The sequence below is a fragment of the Schistocerca cancellata genome, chromosome 1, assembly GCF_023864275.1.
Source record: "Schistocerca cancellata isolate TAMUIC-IGC-003103 chromosome 1, iqSchCanc2.1, whole genome shotgun sequence".
Taxonomy (NCBI): domain Eukaryota; kingdom Metazoa; phylum Arthropoda; class Insecta; order Orthoptera; family Acrididae; genus Schistocerca; species Schistocerca cancellata.
Genome location: NC_064626.1, coordinates 511,432,825 through 511,457,328, shown reverse-complemented (window position 1 = coordinate 511,457,328; position 24,504 = coordinate 511,432,825). Strand labels below are relative to the sequence as shown.

Genomic DNA, 24,504 nt, shown 5'->3' with positions numbered 1-24,504 from the left:
CGCACTATCGGGGAAAAGCGGCCGTATATTAAAGAAACACTGAATTAAAACTGTCTTCTGCCCGCCCAATAAAACACGGGCATTACTGAAAGATGACCTCGGTTTGAGGAAGGCCGGCATATACCAAATTCCCTGTGAGTGTGGGAAGACTTATATCGGACAAAAGTACGCACCATCGAAGATCGTTGCCGAGAACATCAAAGGCACACTCGACTGAAATATCCAAATAAGTCGGCGGTAGCCGAGCACTGTTTGTCCGAAAAACAGGAGATGGATTATGAGCGTACTAAGATCCTGGCTCAGACCTCTAAATATTGGGACAGCGTTATGAGGGAGGCTATCGAAATTCGCCCCAGGGAAGATCTTATCAACCGAGATTGCGGCTACAATCTCAGCAAGGCTTGGGACCCGGCATTGAACGTAATTAAGAAGGCTCTCAGCAAGAAGTACGAACTGGCGACCAGGGCGGACGTAGCAAGCACATCGACGCTACGACAGATTCCGACGCCCACGTCTTTGCGACCGCCGGCGCGCGGGCGCGGACAGTGAAGAGAGCGGCCCGCGGGGGGAGGGGATTTACATCGGCCGCCCGCCCTCAGGAGCTCAGTTCGTCAGCGCACCTGACAATGGCGACATGTCTGATCGCCGAAATATTGTGCCCGTTGGACACTATGAACCAGCAGTATACCCGTGGACTGTCCTATATTCAATGTAATGTATATTTAATCTAATGAATCAAATGAACTAATAAATAAATGAATGAATTAATTAATTAATTAATTGAATGATCTTAACTTTGAAGTGAAAGACGAGTGGGTAGGATGTTAGCCGGGCTGCCTAATGAGTACAAACCAATGATAATGGGTTTAGAGAACTCCAACACGCCGACAACGGGCGATTCTACTAAAAATAAATTGCTACAGGAAGTAACGGATGAAGCGTGTGGCAACTCGTAAATGACGTGGCTCTCCAGGTGAATAAAAAAGACAAGCGAATCAGCTCACACCACAATTCCAGACATCCGAGATGTTACAACTGCAACAAATATGTACACATGGCGAAAAATTGTCGCAGCAGACAAGACAAGCGAAAAATCTGTAATTAAAGAAACCAGTTACAAGACATTCTTCATGATGCCACCATCAACTAAAGCTATACACAAAGACTGGTTTGTGGATTCTAGTGCATCAGCTCACATGTCTAACCATCCATGTGATTTAAATTTCGCGGTCAGTTCACAAGTGGTCGTGACCAACAACGAAAATTTACCCGTTAAAGGGACAGGTTGCATGCATATTAAAGCTGTGGCAGGCCGAGAGAAAATAAATATTGAGGTGACTGAATGTATAGGCTGGACCAACCAACTGATCGCAGTGCAGAACCAGAATATGCATCTTTATCTATTGATGCGAATCTATGGCACAGAAAATTAGTCCACCCACACTCAGATGCGATGGAAGAATTACGAAACGGTTTGGCTAATGGCATCAAATATAAAGGAGCCGCCGACACTCTCTGCATTATGTGCCTATAAGGTAAGCAAACTAGATTTTCCTTCTAGAGCTAAAAGAATTTAGGAGTTAGTGCATTCAGATTTGTGTGGTCCAATGGAAGCCACATCAATTGGTGGAGCTAAATATTTTCTAACTCTGATCATTTCTCTAGAAATATATTTTTGTATACTGTCAGCAATAAATACCAAGTACCTGACATTATATGCAATTTTAAAAAGTTCATAGAGAATCAGACAGGCGAAAGGCTTTGTATCTTGCGAACTGATAATGGAAAAGAACATGTAAATGAAAGACTGACGAAATTTTTAAGGGAAGAAGGAGTTAAACATGAAACCACTGTTCCCTACACTCCAGAACATAATGGTGTTGCAGAAAGGTACAATTGAACAATCGTGGAAAAGGCAAGATGTATGTTATTTGAAGCAAAATTACCTATGAATTTTGGGGGTGAAGCAGATTCTGCCGCAGTTTATCTCATTAACAGATCACTGAAAAAACCTTTGAACAACATAACTCCAGTGGAAGCTTTCTCAGGAAAGAAACTTGACAACCGACATCTAAGACTATTCGGCAGTAATGCACTGTCCACATACCAAAAACCATTAGGCGCAAATGGGATGAGAAATGTGTTCAGTGCATACTCGTCAGATACTGTGAAGACAGCAAGGCATATTGGTCGTTCCATCAGGTTCAACAGTCATTAAATCCAGAGATGTGATATTTAAAGAAGAAATAATTCAAGAGAATAACAAGCCAGAAATATGTGATCATTTGCTGGAACCAAATCAGATATCTATTCCGTTCACAAATAAGGAGGAGAACATTACGATTCAAGATGACTCAAGGGACAACAAATCAGATAAGAGCATTTAGAAGAAACAGGCTCAGTCAAAATAGAAGAACAATATATTGATAGACACCCAGACATCTTATTAAAAAAATGAAGATATACATGCATACAATACAAGGCAAAAATCTGACCTTCATATGAAACAGGTGAGAACACAATTCTGCCAAAAAGGCACACTATATACTGGGATAAAGATTTACAATAATCTGCCTAACCATATTAAATCAGCAGGTAAACCCTGTAGTTTTAAGGGTGAAGTAAAGGCATATTTAATTGATCATTGCTTTTGCAGTCTGACAGAGTACATAGAAGCCAAACAACAAAAATGAAGATGCATTATGAATATTCTACTTTGTATATATCCTCTAATGTTTGTTGTATGCATGATTCTTTGCTAAATTACTTCAATATCTAATCCTTAGGATTGCAATACAAACTGTATTTCATCTTGTAAATACCTAACATGTCCAATATCCTTGTATATATTCTATACATGTAGGATTTGAAGGAACAAATAAATAAATAAATCAGAACCGCCTCAACAAGTGCTCAGAAGATCTTCCAGAATACCCATAATGAAGAAGATGGATGATTATGTGACCTATTGTACTAAAGAAGATTCACAAGAATCAGAGCCATCAACTTTGGAAGAAGCTTTACAATCCAAGGAGTCAGAGAAATGGTTTCAAGAAATAGAAGAAGAACTGAAGTCACATGCAGAAAATAAAACTTGGGAATCAGCTATCCTGCCTCAAGGCAAACAAGCGATTTATGCTAGGTGGATCTTTAAGATAAAAAGAGACTTACAAGGACAGATAATTCACCATAATGCTCGACTTGTAGTTAAGGGATGTTCATAAGTTAAAGGTTTAGACTATGAAGAAACATACTCACCAGTGATATAATACAATTCACTCAGATATTTGTTTAGTCTAGCTGCTAAATACGACTTGGCCATTGATCATTGTGATGTGGTGACAGCTTTTTTGCAAGGTGATTTTAAATAAGAAATTTATGTTAAAATTCCCACAGTTGACTACGTGACAAAAACAGTCAAATATGAAGGTATTAAAAGACTCAATAAAGCAGTGTATGGACTTAAACAGGGAAGTCACTGTGGGAATATCAAACTGGAAAAAGTTCTACTAAGTTTAAATTTCTGTGGGTCCACCGCTGATCCATGTGTTTATCACAGAAACCAAGGAAGTGACATATTAATTGTAGCTGTTTAAGTAGATGACATGCTGATATTTTGTAACAATATGCAACAGAAAATTACATTTAAAGAACAACTAAAGGAACAGCTTAAACTAAAGGACCTTGGAGAAGTATCCAATTGTCTAGGGATCCGAATGACAAGAGATCATAAGCTTGGACTTTTATGGTTGGATCAGACTCATTAAATCAGATTTTATGAAAGTATAACATGCAAGACTGTAATCCGGTATCCACTCTGCTTGACAATAACCAAGTATTAAATCATGAAATGAGCCCAAAAACAGAGAGAGAAAGAGATGCCATGAAGAAAGTCCTATATAAAGAAGCCATAGGTAGCTTAATGTATGCACAACTAGGTTATAGACCAGATCTAGCGTACGCAATTGGAGTTGTGAGTCGGTTTAATAACAACCCTGGAATATCCCACTGGCAAGCTGTAAAGTGAATCCTAAGATATATAAAGGGAACTAAAGACTTCAATCTACAATTTCCAAAGAAGATCATGACATCACAGGTTACACTTTCCCAAAAGAGGGCCTGATAAGATTGTTTTGCAACAACAAAGGTGCAACTGATCTGTCAAAGACAAGTGGATACAAAGGTCGCACTAAACACATTGACACCAGGCATTAATTCATCAGGGAAAAGATACATACAGGGGAAATAACAGTGGAGTTTTTCAAACCTGTAACAGATACCTAAATTTGTAATAATAAACCTTAACTGAAATAATTGTAAATAAAATTCTTAAAATTTGTGCATTTGTTAATTGCTTATTATGGATGCAGCCGATTGTGTGGTTTATGTGTTTATTTACCTTTCTCTGCTTCATAAAAAATAATTGGCATATATTATACAGATGTACTGTGCATAACAATAACCCAAAAATACTGTTTCTACTACTATGTATACTGAATGAAATGATTGCTTTTATGTGATCAGCTGTAACTCTTGATAAGTACATACATTCTTATCTTAATTTGTACTAGAGACCTGGAACCCAATACTTCAGTTATGGAAATTTGCCTACCCACCAGATACATTTCTTCTGTTTATTTTTAAAGGTGCTGATGGAGCCACAACTCAGAATTCTCTTTTGATTGATTGATTGTAATTTTTTTTTTTTTTTTTTTTTTTGCATGGAGACACCAGCTGGTGTCTTTTGCAAACGTCATAGCATTTTTTTACAAGTTTAGTACAAAAAAAAAGAATATATATATATATATATATATATATATATATATATATATATAATAGAGGGAAACATTCCACGTGGGAAAAATATATCTAAAAACAAAGATGATGAGACTTACCAAACAAAAGCGCTGGCAGGTCGATAGACACACAAACATACACACAAAATTCAAGCTTTCGCAACAAACGGTTGCTTCGTCAGGAAAGAGGGAAGGAGAGGGAAAGACGAAAGGATGTGGGTTTTAAGGGAGAGGGTAAGGAGTCATTCCAATCCCGGGAGTGGAAAGACTTACCTTAGGGGGAAAAAAGGACAGGTATACACTCGCACACACACACATATCCATCCGCAAAAGCGCTGGCAGGTCGATAGACACACAAACAAACACAAACATACACACAAAATTCAAGCTTTCGCAACAAACGATTGCTTCGTCAGGAAAGAGGGAAGGAGAGGGAAAGACGAAAGGATGTGGGTTTTAAGGGAGAGGGTAAGGAGTCATTCCAATCCCGGGAGCAGAAAGACTTACCTTAGGGGGAAAAAAGGACATGTATACACTCGCACACACACACACACATATTCATCTGCACTCACACACACACACACACACACATATATATATATATATATATATATATATATATATATATATATATATATATATATATATATATATACCAAATGAAAGTGCTGGCAGGTCGACAGACACACAAACGAACACAAACATACACACAAAAAAACATACACACAAAATTCAAGCTTTCGCAACAAACTGTTGCCTCATCAGGAACGAGGGAAGGAGAGGGAAAGACGAAAGGATGTGGGTTTTAAGGGAGAGGGTAAGGAGTCATTCCAGTCCCGGGAGCAGAAAGACTTACCTTAGGGGGAAAAAGGGACGGGTATACACTCGCACACACACACATATCCATCCACACATATACAGACAAAAGCAGACATGTCCGCTCCCGGGACTGGAATGACTTTTTACCCTCTCCCTTAAAACCCACATCCTTTCGTCTTTCCCTCTCCTTCCCTCTTTCCTGATAGGCAACAGTTTGTTGCGAAAGCTTGAATTTTGTGTGCATGTTTGTGTTCGTTTGTGTGTCTGTCGACCTGCCAGCACTTTCATTTGGTAAGTCACATCATCTTTGTTTTTAGGTATATCCCCATATCTCTATCCTGTAATTAATCTGTGCAAAAATGGTTCCATAATAAATTGTTTTTAATGTCTGATGTGTCTGCTCACCATTTCATTTGTTTTTGTTACAGCAAAGGTCAAGTATTCTAAAAACTGACAATAGTGATCTAAGTAATAAAAATGAATATGTTTGTATTTAACTTTATCTTTTACATACAAGGGGCGTGTGAAAAGTCCATGCAAAAATAAAAACTACTTATGTGTTTGGGGTAAACCTTTTTTTATTTTTCAACATAGTCTCCTTTTAGACTTATACACTTCATCCAATGCTGTTCTAATTTCTTGATCCCTTCCGAATAATAGGAATTGTCCAAGTTTGCAAAATAGCTATTAGTTGCTGCAAATCACCATGTTTGAATGAAATCTTTGTCCCGCCACCCATTTCTTCAAATTGGGGAACAAATAGTAGTTCAAGGGAGCCACATCTGGAGAATAGGGGGGATGTAAAAACGAGTTGGAATCTTATTTCCATTAATTTTGCGATCACAACTGCTGAGGTGTGTACTGGTGCATTGTCGCAATGGAAATGGACTTTTTTGCAGACCAATCGCCGACATTTCTATTGCAGCTTGGTTTTCAAACAGTCCAGTATCGATGAATAATATTCAGCTGTAATAGGTTTGTGCTTTTCTAGATAGTCGATGAGGATTATCCCTTGCAAATCCCAAAAGATAGTCACCATTCCAGTCAAAGGAATGGTCTTTTTTGGTGCAGATTCTCCCTTGGTAACCAATTGTTTGGATTGTTGCTTGGTCTCAGGAGTATAGTAATGTATCCATGCTTCATCCTCAGTGACGAAATGATGCTTAAAGTCCTGTGGATTCTTCCTGAACAGCTGCAAACCATCCTTGCAACACTTCACACAATTCCATTTTTGGTCAAGCGTGAGCAATCGCAGAATCCATCTTGTGGATAGATTTCTCATGTCCAAATGTTTATCCAAAATATTATGTACCTGTTCATTCGAGATGCAGCACTAGCAATCTCATGCACCTTAACTTTCCTGTCATCCATCACCATATGATGGATTTTATCAATGATTTCTGGAGTCGTTACCTCCACAGGGTGTCCAGAACGTTCAGCATCACTTGTGCCCATATGGCCACTCCGAAAATTTTGAAACCACTTATAAACTATCCTAATCAAAGGTGCAGAGTCACTTTAATGTTTGCCAAGCTTCTCTTTAGTCTCCTGAGGTGTTTTGCCTTTCATAAAGTAATCTTTAATCATCACACAAAATCGTTTTTGTCCATTTTTCAACAATCACTCGACTTCCGTGATTCACACGAATGCCAAACACAAATAAATAGACCAATATGGCTGAAACTTGGTGTGCAGTCTTTCTAACTAAACATAACCTCAATACGTGCCGTTGGTGCCATCTCTCTGACTTTGTAGCGACTTATCAAATACCCCTCATACGTATGGATTATAGAAGTATCTGATTTATTGGAACTTAGCTTTCTTACCATAGTGTCAGAACTTACTATGTGCAGGGTGTTCAGAAATTCCTGTTACAGACTTCTAGGGCTTGCAGAGGAGAGTGAATACTTAATATTTAGAATAGTAACTCATGTCCAGAAATGTACCATCTTTGTTCTATCAGAGTTTCAATTCTTATGTTTAACTCATTCACTTCTGCTTGAGGAACTGAATTAGGCATGATGCACTACAGTTACTAGGTAAAAATTCAAAAGGAAACGTGGTGAAACATCCATTTATCATTTAAGAACGTTTGTTTGTATTAACACTTAAACAGTATATGTTTACATTATACCAAAACAAAAAAAAAACAGCATACTGAGTATATAAAACAGTACTGATGCATTACAACAGTGGCTTGATGTGAAAACTACCAATGTTGTTTTGTAATGTTTCCTTTCTAATTGTTACCTAATAGTTGTAATGTGTCATCGCTAATTCACTTTCTCAAGCAGAAGTAGATGAGTTAAACATCTGAACTGAAACCATCATAGAACAAAATGGTATGTTTCTGGACATGGGTTCCTATTCAAAATATTATGTTCTCACTCCCCTCTACAAGTTCTAGAAGTTTGCAACAAAAATTTCCGAACACCATGATATTTGTAGGATTATTTGTATTTATTGTTTCTGCCAGCTCGGTATAAGCTGGACTACAGAAGTATGCATTGGCATCTAAACTATGTGTTGGTTGGTGGTGCATGTTTGCCTACTTATGCCATTGACTCTATAAAGACAGCACAGCATACCAGCAATTTGCAGGCAGTTCATTCCAATAACTTTATGTTTAGTTAAACCATGTGAGTGAGCATTTATGTGAAGCTCAGCATCAGCCATTTCAATTGTCCAATCTTTAGCTTATTATTCAAGAAACGATATCCTTTTCAATGTAACACATTCATTAATAAATATTGCCATCTCAGTCTCTTTGTGTTATCACCTGCAGCTACTAGGTGCTAACACATAACCCTCTAATTTTTATATACTATTTCACGGACTTTCAGTCCATGTTCTATTATAATCTTGATCAAATAGGGAGCATCATGATGGCTACAGGAAGTGGTGACCATAGAGCTGTTTGTAGCAAGACTGAATACCATAACATCCAAATCCAACAAAAATGTAAGCAAAATATATCTATTTAAAACAGCAGGTAAAAATTCATTTGGTGCATTTCTGAGAGACAGTCTCCATTCCTTACAAACTATGTAAGTGTAGTTCAGATGTGGCTTGAATTCAAAAAAATAGTATTGATGGCAACTCAGAGATACATAGCAAATAAATTAAAGAGCTACTACTTATTATACTCTGTGGTACATAAAACAGGTCAGGACACTAATAGCATTAAATTTAGCATTTGAGAAATTTTCACACAGGAGGATCATACAAACATACTGCCATTTGAGTCTCGTACAGATTCCCGTATGGAGGAAATAGTGATAGACATCCCTGGGGTTGTGAAGCAGCTGAATGGGTTGAAAATAAATAAATCGCCAAGTCCTGATGGAACTCCAATTTGGTTTACAGAGAGTACTCTATTGCATTGGCTCCTTACTTAGCTTGTGTTTATCGCGAATCACTTGCCCAACGTAAAGTCCCGAGCGACTGGAAAAAAGTGCAGGTGACACCTATATATAAGAAGGGTAGAAGGATGGATCCCCAAAACTACAGACCAATCCTTAACATTGGTTTGTTGCAGGATTCTTGAACATATTCTCAGTTCGAATATAATGAATTTCCTTGAGACAGAGAAGTTGCTGTCCATGTATCAGCACGGCTTTAGAAATCATTGCTCCTGCAAAACGCAACTCGCCCTTTTTTCACATGATATCTTGCAAACCATGGATGAAGGGTATCAGACGGATGCCATATGCCTTGACTTCCGGGAAGCATTTGACTCGGTGCCCCACTGCAGACTCCTAACTAAGGTACGAGCATATGGGATTGGTTCCCAAGTATGTGAGTGGCTCGAAGACTTCTTAAGTAATTGAACCCAGTATGTTGTCCTTGATGGTGAGTGTTCATCGGAGGTGAGGGTATCATCTGGAGTGCCTCAGGGAAGTGTGAGAGGTCCGCTGTTGTTTTCTATCTACATAAATGATCTTATGGATAGGGTGGATAGCAATGTGTGGCTGTTCGCTGATGATGCTGTGGTGTACGGGAAGGTGTCGTCGTTGAGTGACTGTAGGAGGATACAAGATGACTTGGACAGGATTTGCTATTGGTGTAAAGAATGACAGCTAACTCTAAATATAGATAAATGTAAATTAATGCAGATGAATAGTAAAAAGAATCCTGTAATGTTTGAATACTCCATTAGTAGTGTAGCACTTGACACAGTCACGTCGATTAAATATTTGGGCGTAACATTGCAGAGCGATATGAAGTGGGACAAGCATGTAATGCCAGCTGCGGGGAAGGCGGATAGTCATCTTCGGTTCATTGGTAGAATTTTGGGAAGATGTGGTTCATCTGTAAATGAGACCACTTATAAAACACTAATACGACCTATACTTGAGTACTGCTCGAGCGTTTGGGATCCCTATCAGGTCAGATTGAGGGAGGACATAGAAGCAATTCAGAGGTGGGCTGCTAGATTTGTTACTGGTAGGTTTGATCATCATGCGAGTGTTACGGAAATGCTTCAGGAACTCGGGTGGGAGTCTCTAGAGGAAAGGAGGCGTTCTTTTCATGAATCGCTACTGAAGAAATTTAGAGAACCAGCATTTGAGGCTGACTGCAGTACAATTTTACTGCCGCCAACTTATATTTCGCGGAAAGACCACAAAGATAAGATAAGAGAGATTAAGGCTTGTACAGAGGCATATAGGCAGTCATTTTTCCCTCGTTCTGTTTGGGAGTGGAACAGAGAGAGAAGATGTTAGTTGTGGTAGGAAGTACCCTCCGCCATGCACCATATGATGGATTGCGGAGTATGTATGTAGATGTAGATGTTGATGTAGATGTACTCGTTCTGTTTGGGAGTGGAACAGAGAGAGAAGATGTTAGTTGTGGTAGGAAGTACCCTCCGCCATGCACCATATGATGGATTGCGGAGTATGTATGTAGATGTAGATGTTGATGTAGATGTACACTATTCAATGAAAAAAGCTTGCCAAATTTACAAGAATGCAAAATATCTAACATTGGCAATGTTTTACTAAGCTTGAAATGTGGGATGCTTTTAATACTCGTAGTTTCCATTACATAACTTTGTCTTGAAATCTGGCAGAAATCCAAAGAGATTCTGGGCATATGTAAAGTACACCAGCAGCAAGACACAATCAATGCCTTCCCTGCACAACAGCAATGGTAATGTTAATGATGGCAGTGTCACTAAAGTGGAGCTACAAAACATGGTTTTCCAAAATTCCTTCACCAAAAAGATGAAGTAAATGTCCCAGAATTAAAACCAAGTTCAGCTGCAAACATGAGTAATTTAGAAGTAAATACCTGCATAGCAGTGAAGCAGCGTAAACCATTTGATAAAGGCAAGTACTCTAGTCCAGATGGCATACCAATTAGCTTCCTTTCAGAGAATGCCGATACATTCGCTCCATACATAATCATGTACAATCACTCACTCAACACAAGATCTGTGCCTAAACTCTGGAAAGCTGCACATGTCATATTAATACTCAAGAAAGGAAATAGGGGTAAGCCACTAAATTACAGACTTGTATCACAAACATCGACTTGCAATAGGATTTTGGAACATATACTATGTTTGAACATTATGAATTACCTCAAACAAAATGTTCTGTTGTCAGATAATCAGCACAGATTTAGAAAATATCATTCTCACAAAACGCAACTAGCTCTCTGTTTACCCAAAGTAATAATTCAATGTTTCTAGATTTCTAGAAGGATTTTGACACCGCTTTTCACAAGGAACTTCTAATCAAATTGTATACCTATGATTATCGTCTCAGCTGTGCAACTAGATTCATAATTTCTTATCAGAAAGGTCACAGTTCATAGTAACTGATGGAAGGTCATTGAGTAAAGCAGAAGTGATATCTGGTGTTCCCCAAGGAAGTGTTATAGGCACTCTGCTGTTTGTAATCTATATAAAAAAAAAAATAGGAAACAGCAGATGAGCCCTCTTAGATTGTTGGCAAATAACACTGTCATTTGCTGTCTCATAAAGTCATTAAAAAATCAAAACCAATTGCAAATTGATTTAGACAACATATATGTGTGGTTTGAAAAATGGTAATTGACTCTAAAAAATGAAAAGTATGAATTCATCTCCATGAGTAATAATGGAATCTGCAAAACTTTGGTTGCATGATAAATCACACAAATCTAAAGGTAGTGAATCCAACTAAATGCTTAGGGATGACAGTTCTGAATAGCTTAAAATTGAATTATCATATAGATAAAGTTGTGGAAAAAGCTAACCAAAGACTGCATTTTATTAGCAGACGACTTAGAAGATGCAACAGGATACTAAAGATACTGCCTACACTACATTTCTCCATCCTCTTCCGGAGTATTGCTGCTTGGTATGGGATCCACATCAGATAGGATTGATGGAGGGCACCGAAAAAATTCAAAGAAGGGCAGCTTGTTTTATATTATACGAAATAGAAGAGAGAGTGTCACAGATATGATGGGCGAGTTGGAGATGGCAATTAATAAAACAAATGCGTTTTTCATTGTGACAGGATCTTTTCACAGATTTTCGACCACCAACATTCTCCTCCAAATGTGAAAATATTTTATTGGTGCCTACCATCATTGGAGTAAAATAAGGGAGATCAGAGCTTGCATAGAAAGATAAAGATTTAGGAGTTTATTCTACCCAGGCACAGTTCGAGAGTGGAACAGAGAAAAATATCTTGAAGGAGGTGTGATGTACTCTCTGACAGGCACTTAATTGTGAATTGCAGAGCAGTCATATAGATGTAGGTTACCAGTAGATGGAATGAATGTTAATTTACAAACAACTGCAGAAAAATGAGCTTGTTTCTAGGATCTGCACATTTAGATGCATTGTCCTAAGATTCTCCTTCTTGATGGGACTTAAATAACAGGGAGCATAAATGAGTGACTGTAGAAAAAACTTTCTTTGTACTTTCCTTTCAAATACAAACAATTTTTATTCACCTTCCTATCATAGTGTTAGAGTGCCACATCCAGACAGCAACACTGGTACAATGACAATGTTTGAAGCAAATTTTAAAGTGAAGAGAGTTAACTTTTTCTCAGAATTTCCCAAAAGCTGTAGATTGTCCTGTTGGCAAGTACTAAGTGTGCATTCATTTCTGTTTTATTTCGATTTGCTTTTTGAAAAGGAGTTTCCAGAAATTTAGAACACACAGCCCCCTTGAGCATGAAATTGCCTACAACTAAGGAACTACTTGTTTGATCTTATGCACTAATCATTTGATATCTCATTGTTCCTTCACTGCCATGGAGACCAAATTCCATGACACTTTTGAAATAAGAATGACAATATTTGCAGGTTTTCCTTTGAGGTGCTATTTAGGACCACATCACCTCCACATGGTATACTCTTGTGTACACGACTTTGGAGATAGTGTATCCCATATCCTCTGCACAATCAATCTGACAATGACCTATTTTGCTTCTAACAAGCATCTTTCTTAACCTACTCTTGCCTGCCACACCAGTGATGCAATGATGTCTCAGTTACGTGATATGCTGTGGTGACAGATATGCTCTCTCTCCAATGTAGCAGCTTTTTAAAATTCAGTTTCTCATGAGTATAATGTAATAATACCTCTCAATTTTTTATCAATAATACTTCTAATTGAAAACTCAGACAGTGGTTCTAAGAAAGGACCAAATTAGCAAGAGAGGAATATAAGAAAAAGAAGGAAAAGGCAGATAAGACAGTGGCTAAGGAGAGAAAAAAGTGGATGGAAGGAAGGACAAAGATGATGGAGGAGTGTAGCACAGGAAATAAGAGAGTACTGTGTGGAATGGTCAAAAGTTGGAGGAGAAGTTTCAGAGAAGATTCAACAATAATGGATAAAAATGGAAAAGAGGTTAATAACAAAGAGAGACTGGAGTTAGTGTGGAAGGAGCACTTGAGCACTTGCTAAATCTGAACTAACTTCTAGATGAGGATATGGGAACGGGATATGATTATTGGTCGAATGCAATAACTATCCCCATTAAATTCCACATAAATATATATTTCATAGTTAGTCATAAACATGTACACAGCTTGAGATACAGAACAGAACTAAAAACTAACATGGAGGCTTGGCAGAGCAATCAGAGTCCAAAGATGGTGTTAATCCTGGTCGATACGACCTATCGACGCCACAAGGATAATAGACTAAAGGAGGTAGAAGTTAACTTTGTAGGGGAAGTGAGGGGGGGGGGGGGGGGAGGGTAGAAGCTGATATGGAAAGAAATGGAAATGGCACAGACAAGATGAAAGGAGGAGCACCAGGTGTGGATGAAATTAGTGTCAAAATGGTGAAGGCAGTAGGTGAGAGTGGGAAACAGTGGCTGTATCATGTTATGATGGTGGAGTTGAATGAAAAAAAGATTGGAAGAGCGCACTGATTGTCTGCATATTCAAGAAAGGGGTGGGAAGCATTGCAGAAGCTATAGGGGAGTCAAATTCATACCACATTTTGGCAAAGTGTATGAAAAGATCCTGAACAATAGAATCTGAACAAGAGTCAAGTACAACTGAGAGGAACAGCATATCTTCAGACCTGGGAGGTAAATTGTTAACCTCATATTTGCAGTGAAGGAACTCCAGGAGCATCACTATGAATTTGTGGAAGATATTGTATTACCATTTCTTGATATAGAAAAGACATTTGATAGTGTCTGTAGAAGAAAAGTCTGGGAAGAACACGAAAAGAGGGGAGTGGAAAAACAGAAAACAAGCAGAGTGAAGGAGATGTACTGTGGAAGTTTGAGCTGTGTGAAAGTGGGAAATGAAAGAATATTTGTCCCAGCGAACAAGTGGTGTGAAACAGGGCAGTGCATTGTCAGCTCTCCTCTTCATTGAAGTCTTGGATGAGATAATGATTAAGATGGCAGAAAAAACTGGAGAAGACAAGATGAAAGCAGTGGTATTCACAGATGACTTGATTATCTGGGGAAACAGGGAGGAGAAGATTCAGGAACAGCTTGAAAGAAAATTTGATGTAAACAAATCTGAGGCCCTGGCTACAACTAGAAAGAAAGAAAGAACAACCAGCAGAGTAAAGTGGAGATGAACAACTGAAAATGGTGGAAAGTGTTAAGTACTGGGAAAGTGTGATACAAGAATAAATGAGAAAGAGATCAGTGGCATAACAGACAGACAGAAGCATTCCTATGAAGTGTTAGATCCCTTGGTTTGGACAAAAGACAGGGGTTGCCTTGTACCTTACTTTCCAATACTGGGCTCCAGTTCATTTTTCACACCTTTCAATTCTTATGTTCCCTTCACAGCATTAGTCATGTTATGGCTCTGCCATTCCACCCTGAATCAAATGGAGAGGCAGAATGACTACTGCATACATTTAAGTCCCAAATGAAAAAGTTTGTTGTGGAATGTTTGCTAGATGACAGCATTCTTTATTTTCTGAGTACCTATCACATATTGCCCTTGGGGGAGTTGATCCCAACTGAGTTGCTTCTTAGCCAACAGCCACGCATGCTTCTTCACCTTTTGTGGCCTGTGCTGACAACCGACCGCTTCATGCTGGGATCACTGGTGTGGGCACAAGGGTTTGGCTGCTGGACCATGTGGATACTGGCCTCTGTTGACCCCCACTGGGGCACCATGTTTATGACATCGGTAAGACCTAGGCACAGAGGGCTAGTGGTGCACCACTTCAAACAGTTGCGCCCCTGCTTGCCACCAGAAGCTACCAGTTTGTGGGTGCTGCCCTCATCGCTGTGTCCTACCCTGCCACCATCCACCTCGAGTCTGTCTTCACCTGCTGCAGAGGCATCCCTGCCCCATCACGATGTGCAGTGCCCTCGGATTCCAGTTTCCTGGCATTGGTCCATCTCTGGTCACAGTCTGCTGTTCCAGTGGTGCACCACTAGCCCACTGTGCCTCGGTCATACCAATGTCATAAAGATGGTGCCCCAGTGGGGGTCAACAGTGGACAGTATCCACATGGGCTAGCAGCCAAACCCTTGTGCCCAGCCACACTGGCTCCCTCGCCATCATTGCCTTAGCCATCATCATCGGTGGGTCCAGCCCCATCTCCTAAACACTGTGATCTGCATGCTGATGATGACACAGAGATAGCAATGGCACCCTCCCCCTTGGTGCTGTCATCATGTGTGGTGTGGGCCCACTGCCCTTGGATGTGCCTACATCTCCAGGTGTTCTGGCCCTACACTCCAGTGCCTGCCTGAGACATTGTCCCATGCCTGCCATTGGCAATGGCTGCTGCCACTCTGTATCTGATGGACGTGTGTCTCGTTAGGCCACTTGCATCTCTTCCATTGCCTGGGTGCTCTCTTTGCATGAGGAAGAGGTGTGCTCTATATGGCTACTAGATAAGATAAGATAAGATACTTTATTGTCACATAACATGTTTTTATACAATCATTCGATTGAGAACATTGGCGACTCATCAGTCTTTAACCTAAGTTGTTACAGTATTTTATATACTACAGGAAATATATAATACATACATTGCTTATTATAATAAAAATACAACATTATATTTTAAATCTTTTTCGTAACTCATCGAATCATTACCATAGCCTTCACACACCTATATAAAGTATGGATGTACTGAGCGGGATGCAAACTGCCATTCAAACTATAATTCTATATATAAACATGAAGATACAGTGAACGTGTATACTTTGTATCTATATGGCTTCGAAAGTATACCATTTGTACTTGTATCTTTACTCCCTATTCCTATTTATAAATTCTTCTAAACTATAACACTGCTTTTTATTCATTTAGAAATTCTTCTAGACTATAATAACATTTGATTTTTAGGTATGTGCCAAAGGTCTTCAATGTGGATTCCCCAAATATTGACCTTATCTTATTTCTGATCTTCAGAGCCATGTAATATGGAGTATTTTCATATACTGTGAGTCGGTGACAAGGTAGCATGTACACTCCTGGAAATTGAAATAAGAACACCATGAATTCATTGTCCCAGGAAGGGGAAACTTTATTGACACATTCCTGGGGTCAGATACATCATATGATCACACTGACAGAACCATAGGCACATAGACACAGGCAACAGAGCATGCACAATGTCGGCACTAGTACAGTGTATATCCACCTTTCGCAGCAATGCAGGCTGCTATTCTCCCATGGAGACGATCATAGAGATGCTGGATGTAGTCCTGTGGAACGGCTTGCCATGCCATTTCCGCCTGGCGCCTCAGTTGGACCAGCGTTCGTGCTGGACGTGCAGACCGCGTGAGACGACGCTTCATCCAGTCCCAAACATGCTCAATGGGGGACAGGTCCGGAGATCTTGCTGGCCAGGGTAGTTGACTTACACCTTCTAGAGCACGTTGGGTGGCACGGGATACATGCGGACGTGCATTGTCCTGTTGGAACAGCAAGTTCCCTTGCCGGTCTAGGAATGGTAGAACGATGGGTTCGATGACGGTTTGGATGTACCGTGCACTATTCAGTGTCCCCTCGACGATCACCAGTGGTGTACGGCCAGTGTAGGAGATCGCTCCCCACACCATGATGCCGGGTGTTGGCCCTGTGTGCCTCGGTCGTATGCAGTCCTGATTGTGGCGCTCACCTGCACGGCGCCAAACACGCATACGACCATCATTGGCACCAAGGCAGAAGCGACTCTCATCGATGAAGACGACACGTCTCCATTCGTCCCTCCATTCACGCCTGTCGCGACACCACTGGAGGCGGGCTGCACGATGTTGGGGCGTGAGTGGAAGACAGCCTAACGGTGTGTGGGACCGTAGCCCAGCTTCATGGAGATGGTTGCAAATGGTCCTCGCCGATACCCCAGGAGCAACAGTGTCCCTAATTTGCTGGGAAGTGGCGGTGCGGTCCCCTACGGCACTGCGTAGGATCCTACGGTCTTGGCGTGCATCCGTGCGTCGCTGCGGTCCGGTCCCAGGTCGACGGGCACGTGCACCTTCCGCCGACCACTGGCGACAACATCGATGTACTGTGGAGACCTCACGCCCCACGTGTTGAGCAATTCGGCAGTACGTCCACCCGGCCTCCCGCATGCCCACTATACGCCCTCGCTCAAAGTCCGTCAACTGCACATACGGTTCACGTCCACGCTGTCGCGGCATGCTACCAGTGTTAAAGACTGCAATGGAGCTCGGTATGCCACGGCAAACTGGCTGACACTGACGGCAGCGGTGCACAAATGCTGCGCAGCTAGCGCCATTCGACGGCCAACACCGCGGTTCCTGGTGTGTCCGCTGTGCTGTGCGTGTGATCATTGCTTGTACAGCCCTCTCGCAGTGTCCGGAGCAAGTATGGTGGGTCTGACACACCGGTGTCAATGTGTTCTTTTTTCCATTTCCAGGAGTGTATTTTAATTTATGTCTAGTTTCATAGGCATGTGTGAATGTATTTCCTTCAAACAGATGCGAGTTTTTCTGTTGAAATACACGTGGTATACAGTTTTCTTCATCGTTAAATCCATTACTTCATGTAGTACCCTCATTGCATAAACTAAACTATTTAATCTCTTCAGTAAACTGTCCACATGGTTGGTCCGTTGCAAGTTTTCATTTAAAATTATCCCAAGAAATTTTACAGAATCCACTGTGGTCAGTTCTTTACCTAAGTATTCTATCTGTGATATACATTCAGTAGTTAGTTTGGTCCTGAAGTGTATGATTTGGGTTTTTTCAAGATTTAATTTCATAGCATTATCTTTTATCCATCGTTCAAGTTCTTGTAGAGTTTGTTTCGTGGTCCTTACTAATTCATCAGTGTTTTTGCAACAGACTACAGCAGTTGAGTCATCTGCGTAAAGTATTGTATCTGTATTTACTTTGCTACGCATGTCATTTATGTAATATAAGAACAGAAGTGGTCCGAATATCGAGCCCTGTGGCATGCCTGATTGAATTTATTTCCATCTAGAGCAAGTTTTCTCTCCATTTTGATGTATCACCACCCTTTGGTATCTGTTTTTGAGATAAGATGAAAACCATCTTATAGATTTTCCATGAAAGCCATAGGTACCCAATTTTTGGAGCAGTAGCTTATGGTTTACTGTGTCAAACGCCTTTGAGAGGTCACAAAAAAATACCAGATACACTTTGTTTGTCGTCAAGGCATTTACTTACTTTAGAGATTAGTTCATTTACAGCTTGTAAAGTGTTTCGTCCCTTCCTAAACCCATATTGATTATTGAGAGTAATATTACCTTCCTTATTGTACTTTTCTAATTGATTACATACTATTCGTTCAACTATTTTAGAGAAAACTGGGAGTATAGACACTGGGCAGAAATTTACTAAATCATCTTGTTTTCCCTTTTTGTAGATTGGATAGACTTCAGCATATTTCAGTCTGTCTGGAAAACAGCCCTCATCAAATGATTGGTTTATTATTTTACAGAGTTGAGGTGCAATGCTGTCACTTCCTGCCTTTATGATATTTGTTGGAATTTCATCCCAGCCCACAGATTTAAGGTTTTTTTTAGGGATTGTGTGATGTTAGCTACTTCATGACATGATGCTGCAGTAAATTTAAACTCTCTTGATTCCTGCAGTACTGCATGAGGTCTTATTTGTGGAAGTAAGAAGTTATGAATTTGGTTTGTGGTTATGAAGTACTTATTAAATGTGCCGAGTGTTAGTAACAGTATTCCCATCAATTTCTAGTTTGTAATTAAATTTTTTTGTTTCTTCGGTACCTGTTTCTTTCTTGACAATCTGCCATACTGCTTTTGATTTATTTGAGGCATTAGATATATATTTACTGTTTTCCAATTGTTTTGCTTGTTTAACTACCTGATTAAATATTTTTTTTGTATTTGATTTTGTACCGTGGTTCATGGTGTGGGTTCCTGTAGTCATGTCCTAGTTCATGAACCACGGGCAACGTATGAGTGGCCAAGTAAGTGGTCTCGACAGTCAGGATACCAGTTACTTTGGAATAAGCCTGGGCATCTCGGACGTATTCTGAGTCGTGGTCACCTTTGTGCTCATACAGCAAAGACTACCAAATCCACCAGTTAGTCCCTCAGCTGTTAGGGGTAAAACCCAATGGGACTCGGGGCAAGTAAGGCTAGCAACCTGCTTCCCTGGTACTTTAAATATGATGCTGGCAACAATCAGAGCAAAATGCCTCGGACCTTTGGAGGTGACGGAGTCCCACCTCTAACTGACAAACCAGGGACTGCAAAGATACGACTTGGCAAACAAATGGTAATGAGATGGGGAGCTATTAATATCAATGGGGGCTACTCTGGGAAGAAGGTAGAGCTGGCAGAGGCTGCAAGTAAGATGGGGCTGGACGTTTTAGCTGTTAGTGACATTCGCTTAAGGGGTGAGAAAGAAGAGGAAGTGGGAGAATACAAGGTCTACCTGTCAGGAGTCAAAGCAGGAATAGCACAATGGGGTGTAGGGCTTTACATCAGGAAAGAAATGGAACCCAGCGTAGTTGCAATAACGTATGTAAACGAACGACTGATGTGGATAGATTTGACGGTGTCTAGCAAGAAAATTAGGATTGTGTCAGTATATTTGCATTGTGAAGGGACAGATCAAGATAAGATGGATAGTTTTAATGAGGCACTCAGTAATGTAGTTGTTAGAGTAAAGGACAAGGACAGTGTTCTGCTCATGGGTGATTTTAACGCCAGGATTGGAAATCGAACAGAAGGGTATGAAAAGGTTATGGGTAAATTTGGAGAGGATATGGAGGCCAACAGGAACGGGAAACAACTCTTGGATTTCTGTGCCAGTATGGGCTTAGTAATCACAAACTCCTTTTTTAAACATAAGAACATTCACCGGTATACTTGGGAAGGCAGGGGAACCAGATCTGTCATTGACTATATAATAACAGATCAGGAATTCAGGAAGGCTGTGAGGGACACACATGTATTCAGGGGATTCTTTGATGACACTAATCATTATTTAATCTGCAGTGAAATTGGGATTGTGAGGCCGAAAGTGCAGGAGGTCAGGCCCATATGTAGGAGGATAAGAGTGGAGTAACTTCAGGATAAGGAAATCAGGCACAAGCACATAACAGCGATCTCAGAAAGATACCAGTTAGTTGAATGTAGGCAATTACAGTCATTGGAAAAGGAATGGACAAGGTACAGGGACACAGTACTAGAAGTAGCTAAAGAATGTCTTGGAACAGTAAAAGTAGGATGAAGCAAACAGCTTGGTGGAAAGATACAGTCAAGGCAGCCTGTAAAAGGAAAAAGAAGGCGTATCAAAAATGGCTACATACCAGAACCCAGGTAGATAGAGAAAGTTATGTTGAAGAAAGAAACAAAGCCAAACAGATAATTGCAGCACCCAAGAAGAAATCGTGGGAAGACTTTGGAAACAGGTTGGAGACTATGGGTCAAGCTGCTGGAAAACCATTCTGGAGTGTAATTAGCAGTCTTCGAAAGGGAGGTAAGAAGGAAATGACAAGTATTTTGGACAGGTCAGGAAAACTGCTGGTGAATCCTGTGGATGCCTTGGGCAGATGGAGGGAATATTTTGAAGAGTTGCTCAATGTAGGTGAAAATGCAATCAGTAATGTTTCAGATTTCGAGGTAGAATGGGATAGGAATGATGATGGAAATAGGATTACATTTGAGGAAGTGGAAAAAATGGTCAATAGATTGCAGTGCAATAAAGCGGCTGCGGTGGGTGAAATTAAGTCGGAACTCATCAAATACAGTGGAATGTCAGGTCTTAAATGGCTACACAGGATAATTGAAATGGCCTGGGAGTCGGGACAGGTTCCATCAGACTGGACAAAAGCAGTAATCACACCAATCTTTAAACATGGAAACAGAAAAGATTGTAACAACTACAGAGGTATCTCTTTAATCAGCGTTGTGAGTAAAATCTTCTCAGGTATTGTTGAAAGGAAAGTGCGAGTAATAGTTGAGGACCAATTGGATGAAAATCAGTGTGGGTTTAGGCCTGTTAGAGGTTGTCAGGACCAGATCTTTAGCTTACAGCAAATAATGGAGAAGTGTTATGAGTGGAACAGGGAATTGTATCTATGCTTTATAGATCTAGAAAAGGCATATGACCGGGTTCCTAGGAGGAAGTTATTGTCTGTTCTACAAGATTATGGAATACGAGGCAAACTTTTGCAAGCAATTAAAGGTCTTTACATGGATAGTCAGGCAGCAGTTAGAGTTGACGGTAAATTGAGTTCATGGTTCAGAGTAGTTTCAGGGGTAAGACAAGGCTGCAACCTGTCTCCACTGTTGTTCATATTATTCATGGATCATATGTTGAAAACAATAGACTGGCTGGGTGAGATTAAGATATGTGAACACAAAATAAGCAGTCTTGCATGTGCGGATGACTTAGTTGTGATGGCAGATTCGATTGAAAGTTTGCAAAGTAATATTTCAGAGCTAGATCAGAAATGTAAGGACTATGGTATAAAGATTAGCATCTCCAAAACGAAAGTAATGTCAGTGGGAAAGAAATATAAACGGATTGAGTGCCAAATAGGAGGAACAAAGTTAGAACAGGTGGACGGTTTCAAGTACTTAGGATGCATATTCTCACAGGATGGCAACATAGTGAAAGAACTGGAAACGAGGTGTAGCAAAGCTAATGTAGTGAGTGCTCAGCTACGATCTACTCTCTTCTGCAAGAAGGAAGTCAGTACCAAGACTAAGTTATCCGTGCACTGTTCAATCTTTTGACCAACTTTGTTGTATGGGAGCGAAAGCTGGGTGGATTCAGGTTACCTTATCAACAAGGTTGAGGTTACGGATATGAAAGTAGCTAGGATGATTGCAGGTACTAGTAGATGGGAACAATGGCAGGAGGGTGTCCACAATGAGGAAATCAAAGAAAAACTGGGAATGAACTCTATAGATGTAGCAGTCAGGGCGAACAGGCTTAGATGGTGGGGTCATGTTACACGCATGGGAGAAGCAAGGTTACCCAAGAGACTCATAGATTCAGCAATAGAGGGTAGGAGGAGTCGGGGCAGACCGAGGAGAAGGTACCTGGATTCGGTTAAGAATGATTTTGAAGTAATAGGTTTAACATCAGAAGAGGCATCAATGTTAGCACTGAATAGGGGATCATGGAGGAACTGTATAAGGGGGGCTATGCTCCAGACTGAACGCTGAAAGGCATAATCAGTCTTAAATGATGATGATGAAGAATGACTGCTTGGATACCTCTGAGTGAGCTGTAATTAGTCTAATCTTATCTTTGTGATTCGTATGGGAGTAATACATAGGGAATTGTAAGATATTCCTAGAGTTTTCACTTAAAGCTGATTTTTTAAACTTTCTAAATAGGCTTTCAGGGGATAGTTCACACATGTATTCAGGCGTGTACCATTTCAGATATTTCAGCATCTCTGTGACATTCTCCCATGCACCAAACAAACTTGTGACAGTTCATGCTGCTCTTCTTTGTATATGTTCAATGTCCACTTTGAGCCATATTTAGTATGGACCCCATGTGTTTGAGTAATATTCTAGATTGGGTCATATGTATGGCAGCTTTAAGGAACAAGCAATGGCCATATGGGGTGCCAAGCTGAGAGGAACACCCAAATGCAAAGTGTGTACACAAGGTGTACCATAATCAGTGACAAAAACTGACACAGTTGAAAGTATATGATGACAGAAGCAGAAATGTTCCAAGCAAATGTGGGTTTGGAAATGTGCCATTCACAAGATAACCGCAAATGTGTGGTGAAGACCCATAACTGACTTCAGTACCAAATATTGCTCTAATTAATGTAAATGTATTTGAAATATAAACTTTGTGATTAAGTTCCCATCTGATTGGGCTCAAAATTCACCTAAGGCCTACTTTAACAAGAAATACAATAAATGGTTCAAATGGCTCTGAGCACTATGGGACTTAACTTCTGAGGTCATCAGTCCCCTAGAACTTAGAACTACTTAAACCTAACTAACCTAAGGACATCACACACATCCATGCCCGAGGCAGGATTTGAACCTGCGACAGTAGCGGCCGCGCGGTTCCAGACTGTAGCGCCTAGAACCACTTGGCCACTCCAGCCGGCAAGAAATACAATAGTACTTTGGCATTTTACATGTTACAATTTACAGCACATGTGTCTCTATTGAAGGAGTTGTTCCACATCTCATCTTCACATTAGGAGGCAATACTGTACTAATCTCTCCAGAGAGATGCCCCCCTTCTCCCCAGCTCACCCCCCAGGTCATATCATTAATCTTGACATTACTGTAAAATTTGCTGTTCCAGTTCTGCTACCATATCAACAGGGTTACTGTACACTTCACTTTTGAAATTACCCCAGCCAGAAAACTCCTGACGTCAGATGGCCTTTGAAGCCAAGGTCTGGTCTGTGATCGACATTTCCAGCTTGGACAAAAGTGCCATGTTAGACGAAATTTTATATCAGCAGTGAAATGTGCCCGTGCCTCATCATGCTTGTACCACATTCCCCAACATTGCACAAGTAGGGCATGCTAGGGGTAAAATTTGAGCTCAATTAGAAGCAGAAATTAAAAAGTTTATATTTCAAATGCATTTTGTACTAAAATCAATGACAGCTTGTAACCACACATTTGAATTTATCCCACAAGAGACTTGTCTGCAGACTCATGTTTTTTGGAACATTCTGGTTTCTTTTATTGTATTCTCTTACATGTAACAGTTTTTGCTATTCTTGTAGTTGATGCTGTCACCAGTAATTGAACTTAGGTTAAAATGCTACACTTAAATGTGTGTGAGGAGGGAATCATTCTAATTACTACTGATGCTGATTGAGAATAAGGTATACAGTTTTTGTAATTCTATCTATAATTGGACAGTGGTAATATATAACATCATAGCAACATACTAGTTTGGGCCTCCATCATTCACAGGTATGATGGCAAGCGAGAACTAGAAAATTTCAATCACAGTTAATAAAAGT

General features: G+C 40.2%; 1 protein-coding gene across 1 annotated transcript; it reads left to right on the top strand.

Moving 5' to 3' along the window:
- The first annotated feature begins 19,643 nt into the window (after positions 1-19,643).
- On the top strand, positions 19,644-20,600 carry LOC126187078 (craniofacial development protein 2-like). Its single transcript, XM_049928269.1, has one exon. The coding sequence runs from the start codon at positions 19,644-19,646 to the stop codon at positions 20,598-20,600; it is 957 nt and encodes a 318-aa protein (XP_049784226.1).
- Positions 20,601-24,504: the final 3,904 nt, after the last annotated feature.

Bases quoted from the DNA above. Each gene is read 5' to 3' on its own strand.
- LOC126187078 (XM_049928269.1), top strand. From the start codon at position 19,644: ATGGGACTCGGGGCAAGTAAGGCTAGCAACCTGCTTCCCTGGTACTTT.